General features: G+C 36.5%; 1 protein-coding gene across 3 annotated transcripts in view; it reads left to right on the top strand.

The window, feature by feature from the left end:
* Nucleotides 1–214: 214 nt before the first annotated feature.
* Nucleotides 215–18,924, top strand: part of RB195_016589 (uncharacterized protein) — a gene marked incomplete at both ends in the record, with an annotated part of 78,100 nt that continues 59,390 nt past the window's right edge. For 2 of the 3 annotated variants that reach the window (XM_064183181.1, XM_064183182.1), the window contains 2 exons: nt 215–230; nt 9,473–9,543. In XM_064183181.1, the coding sequence (XP_064039060.1) occupies nt 215–230; nt 9,473–9,543 (87 nt within the window). Of the gene's footprint in view, nt 231–9,472; nt 9,544–18,924 lie in introns of those variants that run through there. The other variant, XM_064183179.1, reaches the window with a different exon arrangement.

Here is an 18,924-nt window from a genome sequence, read left to right as displayed (position 1 = left end):
CGACAAAAAAACGTGTACCGTCTGTTTACTGTGATGATCACCATCAAAACATGGAATTGGCTGATGCTTTTCAGATTTTTTTGTTTATAAGCCGAGATAAATTGTATTTGTTTTGACCGGAGGCTGTCATCGCACACGTCCAGCTGGCTGACACGGTGTCTGAGAAAGCGGTGACCGCACTGACTCGAGTCCCATTCACCTCGTAACAAACTGAATGATTTCCGTATACGGTGAGTGCCTGTGATTCTTTTTCTCAATTTCCAGCTCTATGGTTTCCATTGGAGATAATATTATATTTATTACTCAATCAGCCTGAAGCCCGCTTCTCGGTTGTTTATGGAATTCAGGGGCTTCTTGACGGGGGTTCACCGTAGCCGCGAGAGCGGCGAGCCGCTCTCTACGATTAATTAATTTCCTTCGTTGTGGCAGCGAATTTCCTCTCTGTAGGTCTCCATCTGCTCAGATTTATCACAGTATACTGTGCCGGAATCGTGACGTCGCGCTTTTGTAGGTTTTTCTATTATGGAGTTTTTATCTTGGTTTCCTGCTGGATCTCTTCATTGTAACCATTAAAAAATCCTCCTGAAGATATCGAATTTATAAAAAAAAGAACATTCTGGATCTGACTTCATTGCTATATGTATCTTTATATATAGTAATATATATTGTGGAAAACAATGTTCGCCCCAGAATTTGAGATGCTTCTGTTTGAACCAGGCCTAATTAAATCTTTTTTCTTTAAAGCACCGCCCACAAAAATTTTAAATTTTCCCACCTGTAGATAAGTTTTAAAGGGATAGTTTTTGAGTATCAACAAAAGTAAAACGGGAAAGCACTTCGAGATTTGAAAATATGATGTCATTGAAGCATTCAGAAGTATGAATTCATCCGACGAAGCAACTCTTTACACCCTTAACAGAGATAAAGCTTCCAGGTGCTTCATACTCCACTTGTTCTAAGACTTGGTGAATTTTTTTTGTCTTTCAGTACCTGTTTGTGTAATTTTTGAAAATTAGGCCCCAAACACAACCCATTAGTGACCGAAACCACTACCGAAGTTTCTGGAAACACGGGCTTTAACCGGAGTACGAACCGGTTTTTTTGAGAGCCCCCAACTGCTGAGGTTGAAAAAAAATTGACGAACAATGTGGAAGTCGCTGACCTTATCAGTTTTTTTTTTGCTTTTTTTAAAGAGCAGTCGAACCTGAGCAGTTTGATTTTATTTGAACAAATTCATGCATCTATGATTTTTATATCTGCTCGTTCCTGTCTTCTTTCGCACCCTCGCCAAGGGATGTTCGCGGTGAGATCATTCAAGCCACTTGGAATACAAGAAAGTTTGATTCTCTAGTTTCGGATGTACTGACCTGCTATCAGTTGGTTTTCAAATGAAACAGTTTTTTTGTAGCTTACAAAACGACGAGACCACTATGTACATGTACATTGCACTTTTGACGTTTCAGAAGATTCAAATTAAAAATGCATGCATCGCAAATTGATTGCTATTCACACACAATCAATTTGTCCATCTGTTGATGGGCTACAGTACAAACTTTCATGGGAAAATATGTACAAAAAGATGCGCATTTCGATCATATATTTTAGGAAACGTGATCTTTTGCTGCCATGCCTCTTTTTAGGATCTCTTACTCCAAATCCGAGGATATATTGGCGGCGTTCTTTCTTTATTTTGACTCATCTTCTCTGAAAACAGCGCTCCAAATATGCCACCGTTAATTCCTTTCCACTGGCGGTTTTCGTGATTGCATCGCTGATCGTTTTATTGATCTTCGAATTGTGGATTTCAGAAATCAAGCCTCAGAAGGACTAGATCATTTTTCTCTGCTTTTCTTGCTTAGATTGAACCTCATTGTGGACCTATCCTCTGAGCGAGTGCTGGAGAATATCCTGGATTATCAGAAATATAAAAGTAAATTTCCCAGATTTTCCTTTAGTAAAATATCTATTGCAATTGTCTATTGTTGCTTACTTCTATTTTTTCTTACTCACAAAACAATAACCTGATGTACATTTGTTTTTTTTAATCCGATAATATTTTTAAGGTTCTGTGGAAGTTTTCAAATAATGTGGAAATAAACGTTTTTTGAGAACATAGTGAAAAAATGCTTTTACATATTTCGATAACATGTTCCAATGTCATGTATTCTTGGGAAATGTTCCCCTGTTCCAAATATTCACAATGAAAGAAAAATGCGGGGATAATGAACCGCCAGGCTTTTTGAAGAAACATTTGGAATTTTGTCTCCAAATAAGTAAAGATATTCCATAACGTTGGATAGAAACATCATTTTTTCTTCGATAGCAAAAAAAAACACCATAAAAATTTCACCTGTTCTTGTGTTAGCTGTTCTCATTTTTCTCTCCATGAACTATTTCAACTTTTCCGAAGTAGATCAAAGCGAAAAAGAAGAAATTCACTTGGCACTCGTAAAATCGACATCTACTTTTTTCACATTCTATTCTTATGGGGATTTTTCTTCTGTTTTCCTCCTTTGTGGTCTCTTCACTCCTTTTTTTTCGATTTGAAGTTGGACGAGTTGGATCTAGTTTTTTGCACCTTTTTTATTTCTTACGGAGTGTTTTCTGACACCTTCCCAACATTTTTTCTTTCTTGAGAATTTTTGACAGGACCCCTCAAAACATTCTTCCTACGTCAATATTTCATCTCATCGGTCGCCTTCAAATAAATGACAAACGCATTTCCTGTGTACTTGAAATTTAATGGATTTTGATGTTCGGAGGCATTTGAGATGAAGTGAACGTGCGCAATTCTTCTATTAGATGTGTTTGATTACCTCCGAACCTCCCCAAGGATGCTTATCCGCTAGATTGACTGCTCCGCACCGCTCACCACCGCATTTTACTCACTCCGTTACCATCTCCTTACTTTCTACGTATTAAATTGACAGAAAAGTCCGTTTTTACATCATTTTTTCTTCTTGAAATCAAATCACATCCTAGAAGTAGAAAAAATTCATGCGAAAATATACTTTCTACTATTTTCTATAGCTACTATCGCTTCCGGTTTTTTTTTCTGGATTCTTTTTTTGTATTTGAAACCACTCCTCAGTTTTTTTCTTCTTCATGTTTATTAATGTGAATTATTTTAGAATTCTCATTCCTCTCGAACAAAGAACAACTTTACTCTAAATCCTTTTTCCTGGAATGTCTAGGATCTCGTGGGAAACATTGGCTGCTTGTCTAAAAATATCTAACGTTTAGTAAATTTCTGCATTTATAGTTTTAGTCTTTGTGAAAATTCTCCAACTTTAAACTTTATATTTTCATTTCTACAATCAATCTCTCATTCATTTTACTCGGTGACTTTTTTGAACTCGTTTGATTTTTTCCCCCCACAATCCTTCAATAATGTGCCGCACGTATATTTGCTGCCTATTCTAGGATTCCCATAATTATAATTCCTGACTTTCCCATATTCTTCTCGTTAGTTTCCACCACAGCATCCGTTTCGCCTATATCATATTATCGAATATAACATTATCTTTTTGGTAGTTAATTTTCCCATTTCTTATCTTTATTTCTCTATAATTATTCTTATTTCTATGAAAATTTCAATAATGGATATGGTATAGCGTTTTACAGAAAATTAACGCTTTTTTATTTCATGAGAGTGGAACTGCTGCTTAAATCCATGTTTGCTATAGTTTCTCTGTGCACACAACGCTAATCAAATAAGGAATATTTTTTTTAAAAACTCACGTGCTATTTCCAAAGTAATTTTTTAACGTTAATTTTTTCATTTCACTATTTTCTATATATCTTATCCTCTTAGTGACAGAATTTCTTTACTATTTTCTGCGTTTTTTTAAGGTAAAGATCACTTTGCGAATGACTTTCCACTGCTTTAAGGTTTGTAAAAATCATTACACATTTCTATTTGAACTGATTCCAAGGCATGATAAGAGAAATTATGAGCAAATGAAAGAATTTCTTGGATTCTTCACAAAGAGAACATTTCAGTGGAAGTGCTTCTGTTTGCCTGGAAAATTCTAAACTATTCTATGGTTTTCCCACTTTTCTATCGTAATTTGATTGGATTAGAGCTGTTAGATACTTAATTTTATGTTATGGCCTTATAGTTTATAATTATAGTTTTCAAAATTCTTCTTTGTACCTGGGTCCTTTCTCCTGTGTTGATTATTTTCCACTACTTTACTCGGATGTATGTTTTGCTGCTGACATATTGCTATATATGTTGCTGTTTGTTCATCCTGACGACCGCAACGCGGCCTCGATTCGTAAACGACTGAGGGGAGAGGAAGGGTGAGTGAAAGAGTACAGGATGCGTCATTGTTGCACGTTTACCCACGGTTGAACATCTTTGGCGGCAGCTATAGCTTATCCATGGATCAGCGACACGTCAAGGACTCAGATAGTAACTAAATTAAATCATCCAATAGAAAAAAAAATGGATAATTCGTAAAGTTTGAATGAATTTGCAAAGCTGTGAACTGTATTTAGATGCTGAAAAAACAATTTTTTGAAGTTTTTTTGATGGGGGGAGGGGGAGTGGGGCGGCGGGTAGGGGGAGGAAGAGCCTTTTCGTTCGTACAAAGCCTTTATTTAAAGAAATTCTGGGAGGCCTTCTACTTTTTAGGAGGCAAATCGATTGGCTGCACCATTTATTTATTGGCAAATTAATTGCGGAGAAAAATTCCAATATTATCTACCAAAATTTTGAGAAGTTCTCCGTGCCTGGCGGCCTATGTTTCCTCGGTAGTCATTATTTTACAGCGGCTTTCTTCCATTTCTGCTAACGTCTCATGTAGTAGTCTGGAAAAGATTTCATTAAAATTGTTTGACGTTATCTCAACTTTAAACGGGTTTAAATTTCTCACAATCTAACTTTCAAATTTTTCATTTCCATCTCTGCTTTCCCTGTTTTTCAATGAGTTGTTGAAAATTCCAATGAGCAATCGTTCGAACTTTCTTATCGACATGCAATTTTTTCCTTCATTTCTATTCTTAGTAATAAAATATGAGACGAGAAAGAATCTTTTCATTGATTTACACTAAAATCGATCAAACTGACGTTTTCTGATGTTTTTTCTTTTCCACGTTTTTTTTGCGGAATTCAGGAAAAATGTTAAAAGTAAGGTTCATCTCTGAACTCATTTATGAATTATTTTACAACGTTCTTGAGAAAGAATTACTTCCGTAAAAATTTCAAGTTTCAACCGTACATAGTTTCTGTACTTAGTTGGGACCTTTCCATTTTCCCCAGTGATTTTTCTCTCATATTTCGCTTGAGGTAGTCTCCGAATTTTTCCTAATCGATGTACAAATTACCACCTGTACATCAAAGTACAGCGGAAATGGCAGATAATTGAATTCTCTAATTATGAAATTCATTTTTCTGCTCTTTTGACCAGATTTCCATTTCATTTACTGGTTACTGATTTCTATCTAGTTATTTGAAAGGCTATTTCTATTTGAAATCGAAAATAGAAGACAAAAGAAATAAATTTCTCTACGTCTTCTGCATCTTTTCACGCTCTAATTTACTTATAGAATCGCTTATAGAGCAATTTCGTGGAATAATGATATCACTGCTGGGATCCTCATCAAATGAGGAGGAGACGCTATGCGTTTCCTAAATAGTAATTAACCACACGATCCTCTACCACTTAGACTCATTAACGTAGCGATCCTCGGAGATTTGTGGACTAACAATAGGTGAATAAGCGACAGATGAGGCGTTTTGAGGTACTGTACTCCGTGAACTTCTGTAAGCACGGTACAGTCGTTTCCAGAGATTTTCGCTGAACAAGAGTCTGGAGCTTGGAATCCGTGAAAATTTTGAAAAAAAAGCAAATTGTTCCGAGAAAAGCACACTTTCTCGTCTTAAAAAAAACGAAACTCTCTAGTGAACATAGTTTGATGTGGAAAAAAAATAATTTCCACTTTTTTTCTGAGCGGAATTATATCTAAATTGATATTCAGAGTTATTCAAGCGATATCGTTCATCGATACACATTAAGTATTCATGCCATACGCCTAATGAGAAGTCACAGTTCACATTTTTAGGAAAATATTCGTTCAGAAAAAAAAGAAATGCATTTAGAGGGAAATATGGCACACACTTGAAGCCCACTGATGCATTTTATTTAAAAATTTTCCAACATCACAAATGATGAGAAATTTAAGGAAGAGAGCGAAAAGTGGAATTAATGCAGCAAAACATCAGGGGCAGAAAATCGGGTGCTTAAAAAAAAGAATCAATACCAGGAAAAAATTAACGTGAATAAAAGAAAATAAACATATGTGATGTAAAATACTTACTAAGGGATCTAGTGAAAATAGAAGTTCTAAGAAATTGCTCATAATATCGTGACTAATTTATCGAAATTTTTCCAGAAAAACTTTCCGGTGCGTTTCTTTTTGGTTTTTGTTTCATATCATGCCTTTCTGTTCGATTTTATGTTTGCTAAAATCTGGTTAGCGCTCAATTTCCGAAATTTTCTTTCCTTATTTCAAAGCTTCCACTAGTAGATCAAAACTGATTGAATGCTTCGAGAGTATCCAGACTGTGTTAATCTTTCCCTTTTAACAGTTTATACATACATCTATATAATAGATTGAGCTTTTGTACATAAAACACGAAAAAAAAAAGAATAAATGATGTGATTTACAGAAATAATCGATTTATTAATCAAAACAAATTGCATGACAATATGTATGGCGTACATTTCAGAATAATAGTTACATCGTTTTTCCTCTCCTCTGATGTCCTCTCCGTGATTGATTGATTGATCGATCAAAATTTATAGCGTTTTTTTTGATACTTTTGTTATTTTACGGAAAATATTCCGGAAATAACTCTATCAGTTCCTCGTTTGTCACGTTTTCTTTTTCCACACAGTGGTTTTGTAATTCCAGGAAATTTTGATTTATTATCCAAGGAAAAAAATTGACATAAAGTGGATAATGGTCGTTCTTTCTGTTTATCAAAAACCCATACCATTTTCAGAGACGATGACTGTAGTTCGATCGTATACCTGTAGATCTGAGCCTATTTCCTTCTTCCCTTTCTTTTTTTTTTTTCTTTCTGAATTCAGCTTTGCAGGTGCTGGAGATCCTGCAAAGAAATGATTTCCTGGGAAGACGTTGCCCGTTTCTGAGGAAATACTGAAAGTAGTGTATAAGGTTTTTTTTTATTTTTTTCTTTCTGATAAAATCTAAAAAAATAATAAATCCTACACACCTGGCAGCCACTACGGTTGTATAATCGCCTCTTTTTGTGAAGAGTTCTATTTGAGTCCCTAATAAGGATTGACTTTGGAGCTTCCTCCCTTACATGAGTGACAGTGAAGCGTGTTGATGCTTCGATCAAAGAGGAACTCTCTAAAAATAACTGAAAAAATTTCTCAAATCAGCTGAAGAAACGAGAAATGAGCAAGGACTCGGCTTTGAAAGTGCTGGAGATCCTGCACAGAAATAAATATTTCCTGGGTGGAGGTTGCTCATTTCTGAGGAAATACTGGAAGCGATGTATGGAGTTTTCTGCTTTTACAATTTTTTTCTTTTTTTTAAATAGAAATCACACTGAAATTAGCGAGTAATTTTGTTTGCTATCTTTATTAGACTCATCTGAATAGCATCCTCCACTGCCGTGACACCGTGTTCATCCTGGAAGAAATTCAACCGTTCAGTGTAGCTTGTGGAAAAACCTGTTCTACATCAGTTAAAGCACGGTTTTCCCCCCTAGAAACACGATGTTTTAAAAGTAACAGTCGATTTTGAGGGTGAATGATTAATGTTTCAGAGAGAGAAGGAGAGAGAAAGAGAGAGAAAGAGAGAGAAAGAGAGAGAAAGAGAGAAAGAGAGGGTCCTCATTTTCACAATGCGCTTCAAACTTAACCATAGAGTGCAATGGAAAGCGGACGAAAAAAAAACCCGGTTGTTAACGGTGAGAATGCGCTTAAATGATCCTAATTACGCCATTGAATTCCTGTTCGAAAAGTGAAAATGTGTGTGACTTTCAGTCACTTATTTTTATTAGCATTTCATCATCTGCATGTCGTTATTAATCATTTTAAAATTACTTTTATAATTTCTTATTTAAGTTAACTTTAAGAGAGTAAGAGAGGAGTAAAATTGCTTCCGTACTTGTTATTTTTGTTTCCTATCCTTCTCTACATATGTATCGGTTTTCTATTTATTCTTGCTGAAGAGCAGCTCTTCAGCATAATTCTTTCTCTTGTTCTCTGGACTGATTCTCTTCCTTGAACCTTTCCTCGTCACTCAAACAATTCCTAAGGTAAAATTAAATATGTGTGGGATTCAAATCTTTTCTAATAAATAGTGAAAAGATGACTTCATCTGCTCCACTTATTTTGATATTTTGGGTCCCGAAGGGTTTCTGTATTGTATAAGTGAAATTTATCATCAAATTCATATTCCACCGATCCTCTATTCTTATGTTATCGCCAATTCAGAATTTTTACTTCTCTTCATTGAATCCTTTCGGGTGTATCGTCGTCTTCCGGATTCCATCTCTTGTTTTCATATTTTCACAGCTATATTTTTATAATTTTCCCACTCCTCTGCATGGATATGCACTTAAAATGGTTTCGTCATCAACAGCTCATTAAAGTTTCATTTTAATTCCCAGTTTTTTTTTCCTTCTTCGCATGGAATTTTTGCTGCAGAATTCATCCGGTTATATATATAGTTATATAGTCCTTTTATGCGGATCCGATTCTATTTTGGCTGATTGTTTGTGGTGGGGAACGAAACTGCTGCTTTCTTGGATTTAGCTGTTTCTGTTCCTAGTTTTTAATTTTTCATCCCGTAGAAAAAATTGAAAATCGGTCCAGATTCAGAGTGATTTTGGATGTTTGCCATCTACTTCGAGACTCTGTTCTTTATATAATGTAAATTATTTTTTTTTCTTTCTCTCTTTTTTTTCCAGACTCAAAATCAACATAACGGTCGGGAAAAATGTTCCTAAAATGAGTGGAACCGATTTTTTTTGTATTGACGTCGCTTAAATCATAAAAATTCTCATAAATTTTGGTTCAAGCGTCCTTAAAGATCCCTAAGGAGCACAACTTCACGTGCAATTTTTTTTTCTCGGAATCATTTGCTCGTGTTACTTAGTTTTGCCATGTTTCCCATTACTGGTTGCTATTTTGTAAGCAGAATCAAAGCAGTAGGCGACCGGGGGAGGTTGCCATGGGCGATATGAGCCGGCTTATCACGCTATCCGATAATCAACCGCTCGTTTGTTTGACCACCACCATCTCCATGTCATCTACACATTCGTTAATGAGAATACTTCTTTTTTTTTCGCCATTTCCTCCTCATTAACATACTGTTGTCGGAATATCGAATCGAATTTCTGGATGCATTATACGACATTGCTCCTCTTTCCTTCTCTCCTATTATTCACATATTTTGCGCATATTTTTTTCCCGGAATCTTTTAGAAATGGCAGCGATCGTACGACCAGATGTTTTCGTTCCGTCCACTTATTACAGAACGCTGACGGGATTAAAGGTTAGTTGATCGTTGTTCTTCCGATTCTTTTTTTTTGTTTGCTTTTCTTCTTCTTCGACGACGACGACGATTCCGTCTCAGTTGTCAGTGTTAATGTTTGTTACTTGTTAGTCACAGTAGTAAAGTTAATTAGGGAAGCAACTAGGGGAGTGCTTTCGCTAAATATCCGAGGAGACGTCGCACACGTTGCTCTCCAGAATTCCCCGTCCGGCTATCCGAAAATATCGTTGTGAGAAAGAATTCCGAGAGAAATCGCAGCACACTTTGCTTTATCTATTTACTCTTATTTTATCTATAAGGAGGGAAAATGTTCTCTTGAATTATTTCAGCTTTTATCTCGCGTATTTCGATTTATTTTGAAGTATTATCAATCTCGTCGAATTTCACTACCATATTTCTATCTTGTGATTCTTTTTAAGGTTGGAAATTAAAATAATTAAAATAATAAATGAATTGCGGGTTTTCAATTTTTTTTGGATATATATATGTGGTTAAGAATCGATAACCTAACGTTCGTGAAAATGAAGAGGCAATTTCCAAACAAATGTATTCTCTGCAATTTTTCTAGTCAATAGGAACCATATATTATGATAATTAGCAATTTATCTTTTCCGAAGGGGGCGGAGGCTTCGATCTGCTTACGAGGGATCGTGCACGTACCTCAAGTGTGGTTGTGTATAATACCTGAATATTCGAAGCATATCCAGAAATATTAAGGGCAGACAGTGTAGCTGGCTGAAATTTTCGGATTAATGAAACTTGTACTTTTTTTCGGAAATTTTTGGAAATATTTCATATCCCCAAAAATGACTCGAGGGCACTATTCGGATCTAACGCTTAGAATCTCTTCTTTCTTGGAGTCACACTCCGTTTTTTCTGTAAATCCTTCAGAAAAAGAGTTTCTCGTGGTGTTTCCTGGCACATATTATTCACAGTATCAATCCACCACAGTTTGTAAAAAAATTTCCAGGATTTTGGGAAAATTTTGGGAACGTTTTAGGGTTTTCCCCTAAAACTGTTCGCTGTATGTTCATTTTCACAGATTTTTATCTTTCTTGATTTCCCTTTCTTATGTAATTTAAAGCAGTTTTGTTTCAAAGCTCAAAGATTTTTAAAGTTTTAATGGGAGTTGTAAATCCTTTTTCTGAAGAAAAATCGAATTTTATTCCTTCCAGAGGACACTCGGACTATTTTTTCGCTTAATTTATTTCTGAAGGTATGATTTCATCCATTGAATAGCAGAAATAGTTCATAATCATCCAATTGATTGCCTTCGCAATTACGTTGGAACAGCAGAACATTTTTCAAATTAATGCTTGCGTACGAGGTTTTTTCTTGGAAGAGGGAAACAACTGTGTAACGACTTATTCAATGGATTTTTCGCAGTTTTTTTCTGTCATGTCTTTATGAGGATTACCTTCCATTACTGTTTTTGTTGAGATTTCTTCATAAATTGGTCCTCGTTCAGAGATATCATAGATGTTGACGGTATAGTTGATTATTTGTGGATAACTTCCAACTTAAGACGGGGCTAAGGACGAAAGCTTCCCGAATTTTTCCAGGTTGCAATTTAAAAATAGCGAATACGTTTGTTTTCCTTGATATTAGCTCCAGAAACTACTCCCTACTGTAAAATACTAAGGAATGGCGTTAATAAATGACTCGTTCCGTATTTGACACGAGATAGTAAATCATGAATTACTCGACTCGTACTTTTTTCCACAGAATTCAGAGTAAACGGCAGCGTTGGAGTAGGCGAAGGCGAGCGATGGCATTTTTTTGCTTACTTTGTTTTTTTTTGTTTTGTGATACACCTGCAGGTGTTTCCAATAAATAAATAAATAAATAAATAGATAAATAAATAAATAAATAAATAAGTAAATAAATATTGGGCGAACTACGATTTCTTGAGTAGATTTTTGCTGAGCTTCTCTAATTATTCAATATTTTTTACAATTATTAGATCCTATCAAAGCCTCCTATCGAGAATCCAAAAAACGTCTTTTTTTCCAATTTTTTTTCTGAAAAAAAAACAATTTTAGATTCTTCAGTATGCGTTTTAAGTCTGGTAGCTACGTGTCTTTTCTAGAACTTTTTTTCTTCAATCAAATATGGGATCAGTCTTTTTCATTGTTTCCTAAGCAACAAATAGTAATTCATTTATGTTCATCAATCGATCTGTATTGCATTTTTTTACATATTACATTTATTATTCCTTAGTTCTACTTACTTTATTATTTTGTTATTTTTCATTATTTTATTACTTATTTTTTTATCCTATTCTCTGCAGCAGTTGCAAATTATTTCAATTCAATTATTTCTGCACTCAACACTTTTGAAATCTGCTTAAATTTAGTTTTTTTTAAATTGAAAATAATTGTGGTCTTTCGTACACTACTTAAGCCGCGATACCTGGAGGATAATTTGATCTACGGACCAGAGCAGAAGAGGGCAATCTACAGCCCTTTATTTTTTCTACGAGCTTTTTAAATATGAGATAGATCTGAAGACGCTACCCTTTCACCCTCAAGAAACCGGCTGGATTAGAATGAGGTTTTTTTGTAGCGAAGTAATCACAGCGGCTCTTATAAATGATACGATCTCATTTATCACAATGTCTCGCAACGTTCAGCAAAGTGGGAATCCGGAGGCTGGTCGCCTTTCTTTCAAAACCCTCATTCTGGAAGAAAATCCACGAAGAAAACGCTGTGGATCACTGTGTGTTGCATTTGTTGTTCCTCGATTTTCATTCCCATTGAAAGGACGAGTTCTCGGGCCGCGGTGGTAGTCAGGATGACTTGATCACACTTAAGCTGATGCTCTATTGTTTCGGGATGAAATTGCGAAGAAGCAGAGCGAGGAGAACATGATTTGTCCTCTAACGATGCGCGGCGGGTGTGGTGCCTCCTCGCCTACACTCGTCCCATTACGGTTCGCAATAGCCGTCGGCGCACTCGCACTCGATCTCTCGGTCCCATTCATGCCCTGCGTTTTTTGTTCAACGCACCTCAAAACACATTTCCACTGTTACTCACAAAAAAGAACTCAAAACAGTGCTAAGTGTTGTTTGGCACGACGAACTCACTTCTAAGAGGCGAGTATTTCGCGAATTAACGCATGTTTACAGTGGGAAACATCACTTTTTGAGGGGACTGGTTAGAATGGTTTTTGGATTGTCGGGAACTCAGTAGGAGAATATAAAATTGTCAAGATTTCTGGATATATCTAGCAAAATTATAGAAATTATAGCATCTAGTATTCAAACAGTAAAGCTCTGGCGGCGTTGACAATTAATTCAACTACGATTTCATAGTGTACGGAAGGAAAATATCTTCTAAATCCCAAGCCAGTGAGGGGGAAAACCAATTAATTAATTAGTAATTTAATTATGCAACTGAACTTTACATCATATTTTTTGTGTTGGAGTTAAATATCCAAGTAGTCGACTAAAAATGATGCGAAAAACCCTCTACTCAGCTATTGTCCTTACATTAGTAATTTTTGTAGTAAGTACAAAACACTGACGTATTATTCTTAAGTACTGCTCCATTTCAAAATTTCGGAAGTGAACGGGAAATTTTCAATTTTTCCAAAATTAGAAGTACGTTATTCAAGATCGTAGTTTCATTATTCAACATAATTTTTGATTTTGAACACTTTTTCTTTTTTAAATGTTTAGGTTTTGTTAAATTCCTTTTTCCTTTGAGAAGAAAATTTCATTCTATGCTTGATTTCGTTGATCGCAGACGTCTCAACTTCAGAAAAAAAATTATTCCTTGCCGAAAGTTTAGTGGCAAAATAGCTGTATTTCTTCTTAATTACCTGTGCGAGGGTTGCCGGTAAAATTTCTGCCCCGGTTCGGGAATTCATCACCTATTTCGATAGATAAATCAACCTCATTGCCTCGAACTTGGGAAAAAAAACAAAGGATATGCTTTTTATTCTTTTTTCTTTTCGATAATTCCTTTACTTATTTTTTCTCTGTCTGCACTCGTCCTCTTTTTTCAGTAAGGCGATGATCGCAGAAAACCGGGTTCAGCTGAAAGGTAGCTCAAAACAAATGAGTTAAATGTGGAAAGTACCTCAAAACCAGAAAAAGAGATGCTTAGTGTCCATTCAACCGATATTCCGTGTCATTTCCTCCACTAACTTTTTATACGGAAATACAATCTAATAATAATAATAAGATAATACATAATAGAAAAACAACAACTATATCAGTAGCATAGGACATATAAATAATACAGCATAATACATAAATATTTGAAAAAGAAAAATAAATAAATATTCATATCATTTTTCCAAGTTATCTTATTGAAGAATGTAAAGGAGTCCACTGAGTAGAAGGAGCGGTTAAAATGATGAAATTTGGGTTACGGTCCACTGAGTAGAAGGAGCGGTTAAAATGATGAAATTTGGGTTTCTCCTGTGTTCCCCAACGAATCAGCCGATATCCTTAGTGAGTTGGGGACGGACCTGGATAAACGCTGAACTGACGCACATTCTCTAATGCGAAACATCTGATCCTAATACATATCTCATCGGATGCACTTTAAATCTACAGCGCGCAATAATCCCACTCATCCTCGCCTCGCCGAACAGTAATGTTGTGGTCGCAGGACTTGGTCGGATAGGTTTCCCCCCCCCCGAATACATTGTCTCTCAACTTCCTCTCACTACGACAGTTTTTTTTCCTCTTCTTCTGTTTGTGTTCAAAATTTCTTTCTTTTTAGACGTCAATTAAAAGCTATCTTGGTTCTATCATTTTTTTAAAATCATTTTTTCACTTTTTGATGGCTGGTCCGGCTAAACGTTCGGTATTCATTACGTATTGGACTTTTTCCGCTTTCATGTACGGCAGAGAATTTTTTCTCCGCTATTTTTTTTCTTCGTGGAATTTATTGGCATAGAAGTGATAATGGATGTGGAACAAATCGATAGCACATCAGGTCTGGGTTCTCTGAAAAAATCTACGCTTCCATGATTTGTTTCCATTAACTGCCCGTTTTTTTTTTCGCCCGTAAACGAATCATGTGAGTTTTGAACTCGTTCCAGTGCTAATTAGCGGCTCCAGTAGAACCTACGGGGGAAAAAAAACGTTAGCCTTGAAAAATTCACGTGGAAGTTGTGGCGTCGTCGCGCGATGACGGACATTAACGGAGCAGCGCAGTCGAGCCATCAGCTGTTCCTCTTTTTTCTGCGACAGGGTTCTGCTCCTTCGTCGCCGTGGAACCACATCGGATCCGTGGACGAAGCCTGAGCTCTCCCCCGCTTCAATCCACTCAATTCCTACCGTATAGTCTGTGATCCTCGGTGACATAACTCCGCAGCTGAACTCAGGAAAGATCTGCTTGTCTTTTTGGCGACCTTCTTATCCGAATGTCCGCTTTTCCCAATTCTTTGGCTAACGTTCCGAGAAACCGTGCTTTTGTGGTTTCAAATAGTGCCCTTGCGAGGTTTTTTTTTCTGAATGGGACCCTTACTAGCCTGATGTTTCGAGATTTGAGGAAAAAAACATAGACAGAAGTGTACCGGGGTTTCATGACACGACAACTGTGTTTCACCTTAGAAAAGCCCCGGCCTTCCTCAGAAACGAAGTGACTAAAAACCGTTCTTCACGTATGTACTCACTTGAAATTTTAGTTTCCCGGTGTCGTTGGATGACGTGAAAACAGTCCATTTTCTTAGGATTTCTCCGAAAATTTGTTTCAAAATGAGAGCAGAAGGTAAATTTAGTTCTTGCTTTATCTGTTGCACGGTCATCTCCAACGTAATGCTTCTCTGAAACGTCTGAAACTGCTAAATCACGCTTGTAGTGCAATGCGGACGAATTTTGCCGAAAGAAAAACTCGTACAGATTATCGACATTTAGAGCTTTAAAAATGGTCTTTTTTTTTTCTTTTTTTTGTCTTCTTTTTTTTTCGATATTTCCCAGAGAGAAGTTTTGTAACCGTCTATATTTTTATATATTTAACGAGAAATAAAAATAAAGACTGACTTTGCGTTTGTGTGGTGGTTCCGGCTTTTCTGAGACGATGTGAATTTTTATTTTACCATCGCGGTTAGCGCATTTCCTGCACCTTTTGTCTTTTTCCCAAACAGTGGAACCTACTGTAATTTTATTGTTTCCAGTATCTTAAGAAATGCTCTGTAGGTAAACATGCAAGAGAACAAATTCCTAGAAATCCCTTCTGATCCGTTGAAGTCAATTTTTCCTCTACTAAATCTTCTTTTTTATTTTAAATATTTTTTTTGGGCGGAAAAAGCTTGGAACTGATGACTTGGGTGGGAACATAAAATTTCTTCGAGTATCAAAAAAAAAAAAATCACATTTTTGTGGTTGTGCGCTCCTGTCTTCTCTCTTTTTGCTTCTTTTTTAGACGTCTGGGGAAAGCAGGAAGTTGAAGGAGTTTGAAAAAAGAGACATTCTGAGAGCATCTTTTTTTCTTATCCCGTTCCCTATGTTCCGCGAGCAATCTTTTGAATGAATTTTCTCATGAGACAGACCTGTTTCGATTTAATTGTCGTCTAAAAACAAGTTGTTTGGGTAACTATTTGTAGGTAATTTTATGGGCATCATGTCTAAAACTACTAATTTCATCTCTCTTAGTCTTCTGTCACGTCTGTTCATTTTTTCTTTTCATTCATTCTGCTAGAATAAATTCTACCAACACTAATGGTACAATTTTCACTTTATTTTTTTAGCGTGGAGTACACTTTTATTGGATTTCTGAGCAGATAAAGTAAGTATTAACATTTTAAATTCGATTTTGTCAATTTTTCAATAATTATTTATGCATAGATTGTATTTTATTGATAATTTTACATTTGAAAAAAAAACAGATAATTAGGTGGTGAATGAAACAATAACTATTTAGAAAAAATGACATCCTCGATGTACATACATATGTTTATGAACAGTTCATCTCCAGCTCTCATCAGCAGGAAATTTCTGGAAAATGATCGCACGTATTGTTCCACTCTCTCTCTCCCTATTCGTTTCCGTGTAGTTTAATTTTTTTTTGAATGAGATAACCAATTCATGTTTGATGTATCAATGAATCAGTCGAATATCTTATTTATTTCTGGAATTTTCGGTTAGAACCGGAATACGATGCATTTCTCTAGTTTTAAATTTTCCCAACAAAAAAAAAACCCATAAAATTTATTACACCAGGTATTCAGTTTCCTGGATAATGGATCTTCTTTCCTACTGGGATACACGAGCTGTCCCTCGAAATTATTTCTGGTTTGGAGCTTTTTTTTAAATAAATTACTAGCACAGTTACTATCATTATTGAATATGTATTGAATCGTTGTGTTCGAATTTTCGAAGAGATGATTCAGCAAAATAAAAATCAATAAACCCAGTAAACAACCTCATGTGCAGGCCATCAAAAATCAATACTTCGGTTTTCATTACTAACCAGCTACGTAGTTGAACTAATGGCGGGAGCAATTTTTTTAAAAGATGTTCGTTCAAATCCGTTTCACATTCAGGATCGGTGTTAACTCCTTGGAGTTTTTTTGGATTCAACTTCGTTGTCATTCTTTTTACCCACATTTTTCGATTTTAATGTGGTCCTATTCAAAAATTAAGAGTTCTTTAAGTAGGTCCTTTAGGGAAATTGACGTTGTTGCTACTGGATGGTCGTCGTCATCGTCAGGAACCGAACTAGAACATTTCAATGGACCTAACAAACCAATGTCGTATCATGTTGTGTTATCCATGCCGCTTTCCCCGAAGCCGATGATGATACCACCGATGATGATCGATCGATTCTTACAAATGAATCATATAGGGCCGCGATGATCGAATATGTTGCCGTTTTTTTTTTCAGCGTCAAGTAATGGCAGCTCGATAGTCGACGGCCCCATCTGGTCGAGCGTCAACCGCTTTTTGTGCTCACAACGTCTCACAGGGTTCACCAATTTCTGGCATTTCTATCCTACATTCGCTTATAATTGAATAGATGAGGTTTTCCAGAACTTTTTTCTCTTCCAGGGATCCATTTTAGGCCCTATTTTATCAGCAGCGAACTGAAGACATCTGGATTTTCTTCTTCGGATGTTTCGTGGTGTGGTTTTGATGCATTTGGGCTGATCAGCTTTTTTGGAAACGCTGGTTTTCGTCCAGCGTGAATCTACCTTAAGCTCATGTGGCTTTAAGGGAAAAACTAAGTATCTAACCCTTCCTACAATTATTTCAGCAGCCACATGGAAATCCTCACAAACTAGGGATTTTGTCGCCCCAAGCGGGGCACATTTTACTACTGTTGGGAAATTATCTTTGCATTATCACTGCCATTACTGAAAAAGACATCAGTTGGAGTGGTCAGGTTTCTGGACCGGGTTCACCAGCGCCCATGATGAACAGAGCGCTGCGTCGACCAAGTGCATATGTTCATTCCTAAGCGAATTCCGTGCTGTCTTCTCATTCTTCGTCATAAAATTCACTGCATATGTTTTGCTACAGTTCTCGAAGGATACTGTATTCGATGTAGTTGTTGCATATCATATTCTCTGTAGTTTTCGCGTGTTGAACCTCAACTTCTCTGCTCAGCTCCATTTTCCGCTCCATCCTGTTTCATCTCACTTATTTTCCCACTAAGACCAGCAGTCTTGATTTTGATTTGATTTTTTCCAGATGATTTGATTTTTCCTCTTTTTCCTGAACATCTTCTGACGAGAGATTCCGGAAGTGAAAGTTACGGCGACGTTCTGACCTTCAGCAGCGTAGAGAAATCCCTGGAACTGACACCGCATTCACGCATTTTACTCTTGGCATGCACCTCGTTCGCCTCCGGATCAGCCCTACGTTGCGCATCCTTGATTTTCAGACACCACTGTGTTCAGGGGTGGTCGATACGCGGTCAGATTAGTAGCTACTCCATAACCGCTACACTCTACATCGTAATAGGTTAGGAATCGTAACGTAAATCGTAAATCGGAACTATCTATCGTAATAGACGGGGAATTTTTGTGATAAGACATCCGTGGACGGCCGTCCCGCTTTTTTCCCTGGGCGCAAATGCTCACATCCATATATTTGATGATGTCTTTATAACAATAGCGATTCGACGTTTTCAAAAAGCAATTTTCACAGCGAACACGTGGCGTCCACTGTGAAATGACAATATCAGTGAAGCGTCATCGATAAACCAGTACCGAGGGGGGGACGACAACATTACATTCGTTTCGTATAACGACATCGAGAATCGAATCGAAAAAAAAGAGGGAAACCGCCCCCGTTTCGCCCATTTTTTTCTCATGTCTGAGCTGAGTTGGAAGCGGATGAATTTTGTTAATTTTTCGAAGCGAAGCGCATTTAAAAAATTTAAAAACACATGTGACCATTTTAAATCCTCCATTGTTGTTGCT

This window comes from Necator americanus, chromosome II (assembly GCF_031761385.1).
Source record: "Necator americanus strain Aroian chromosome II, whole genome shotgun sequence".
Classification (NCBI taxonomy): Eukaryota; Metazoa; Nematoda; class Chromadorea; order Rhabditida; family Ancylostomatidae; genus Necator; species Necator americanus.
The sequence above is the reverse complement of the archived record's forward strand: the minus strand, read 5'-3'. Positions and strand labels throughout refer to the sequence as shown.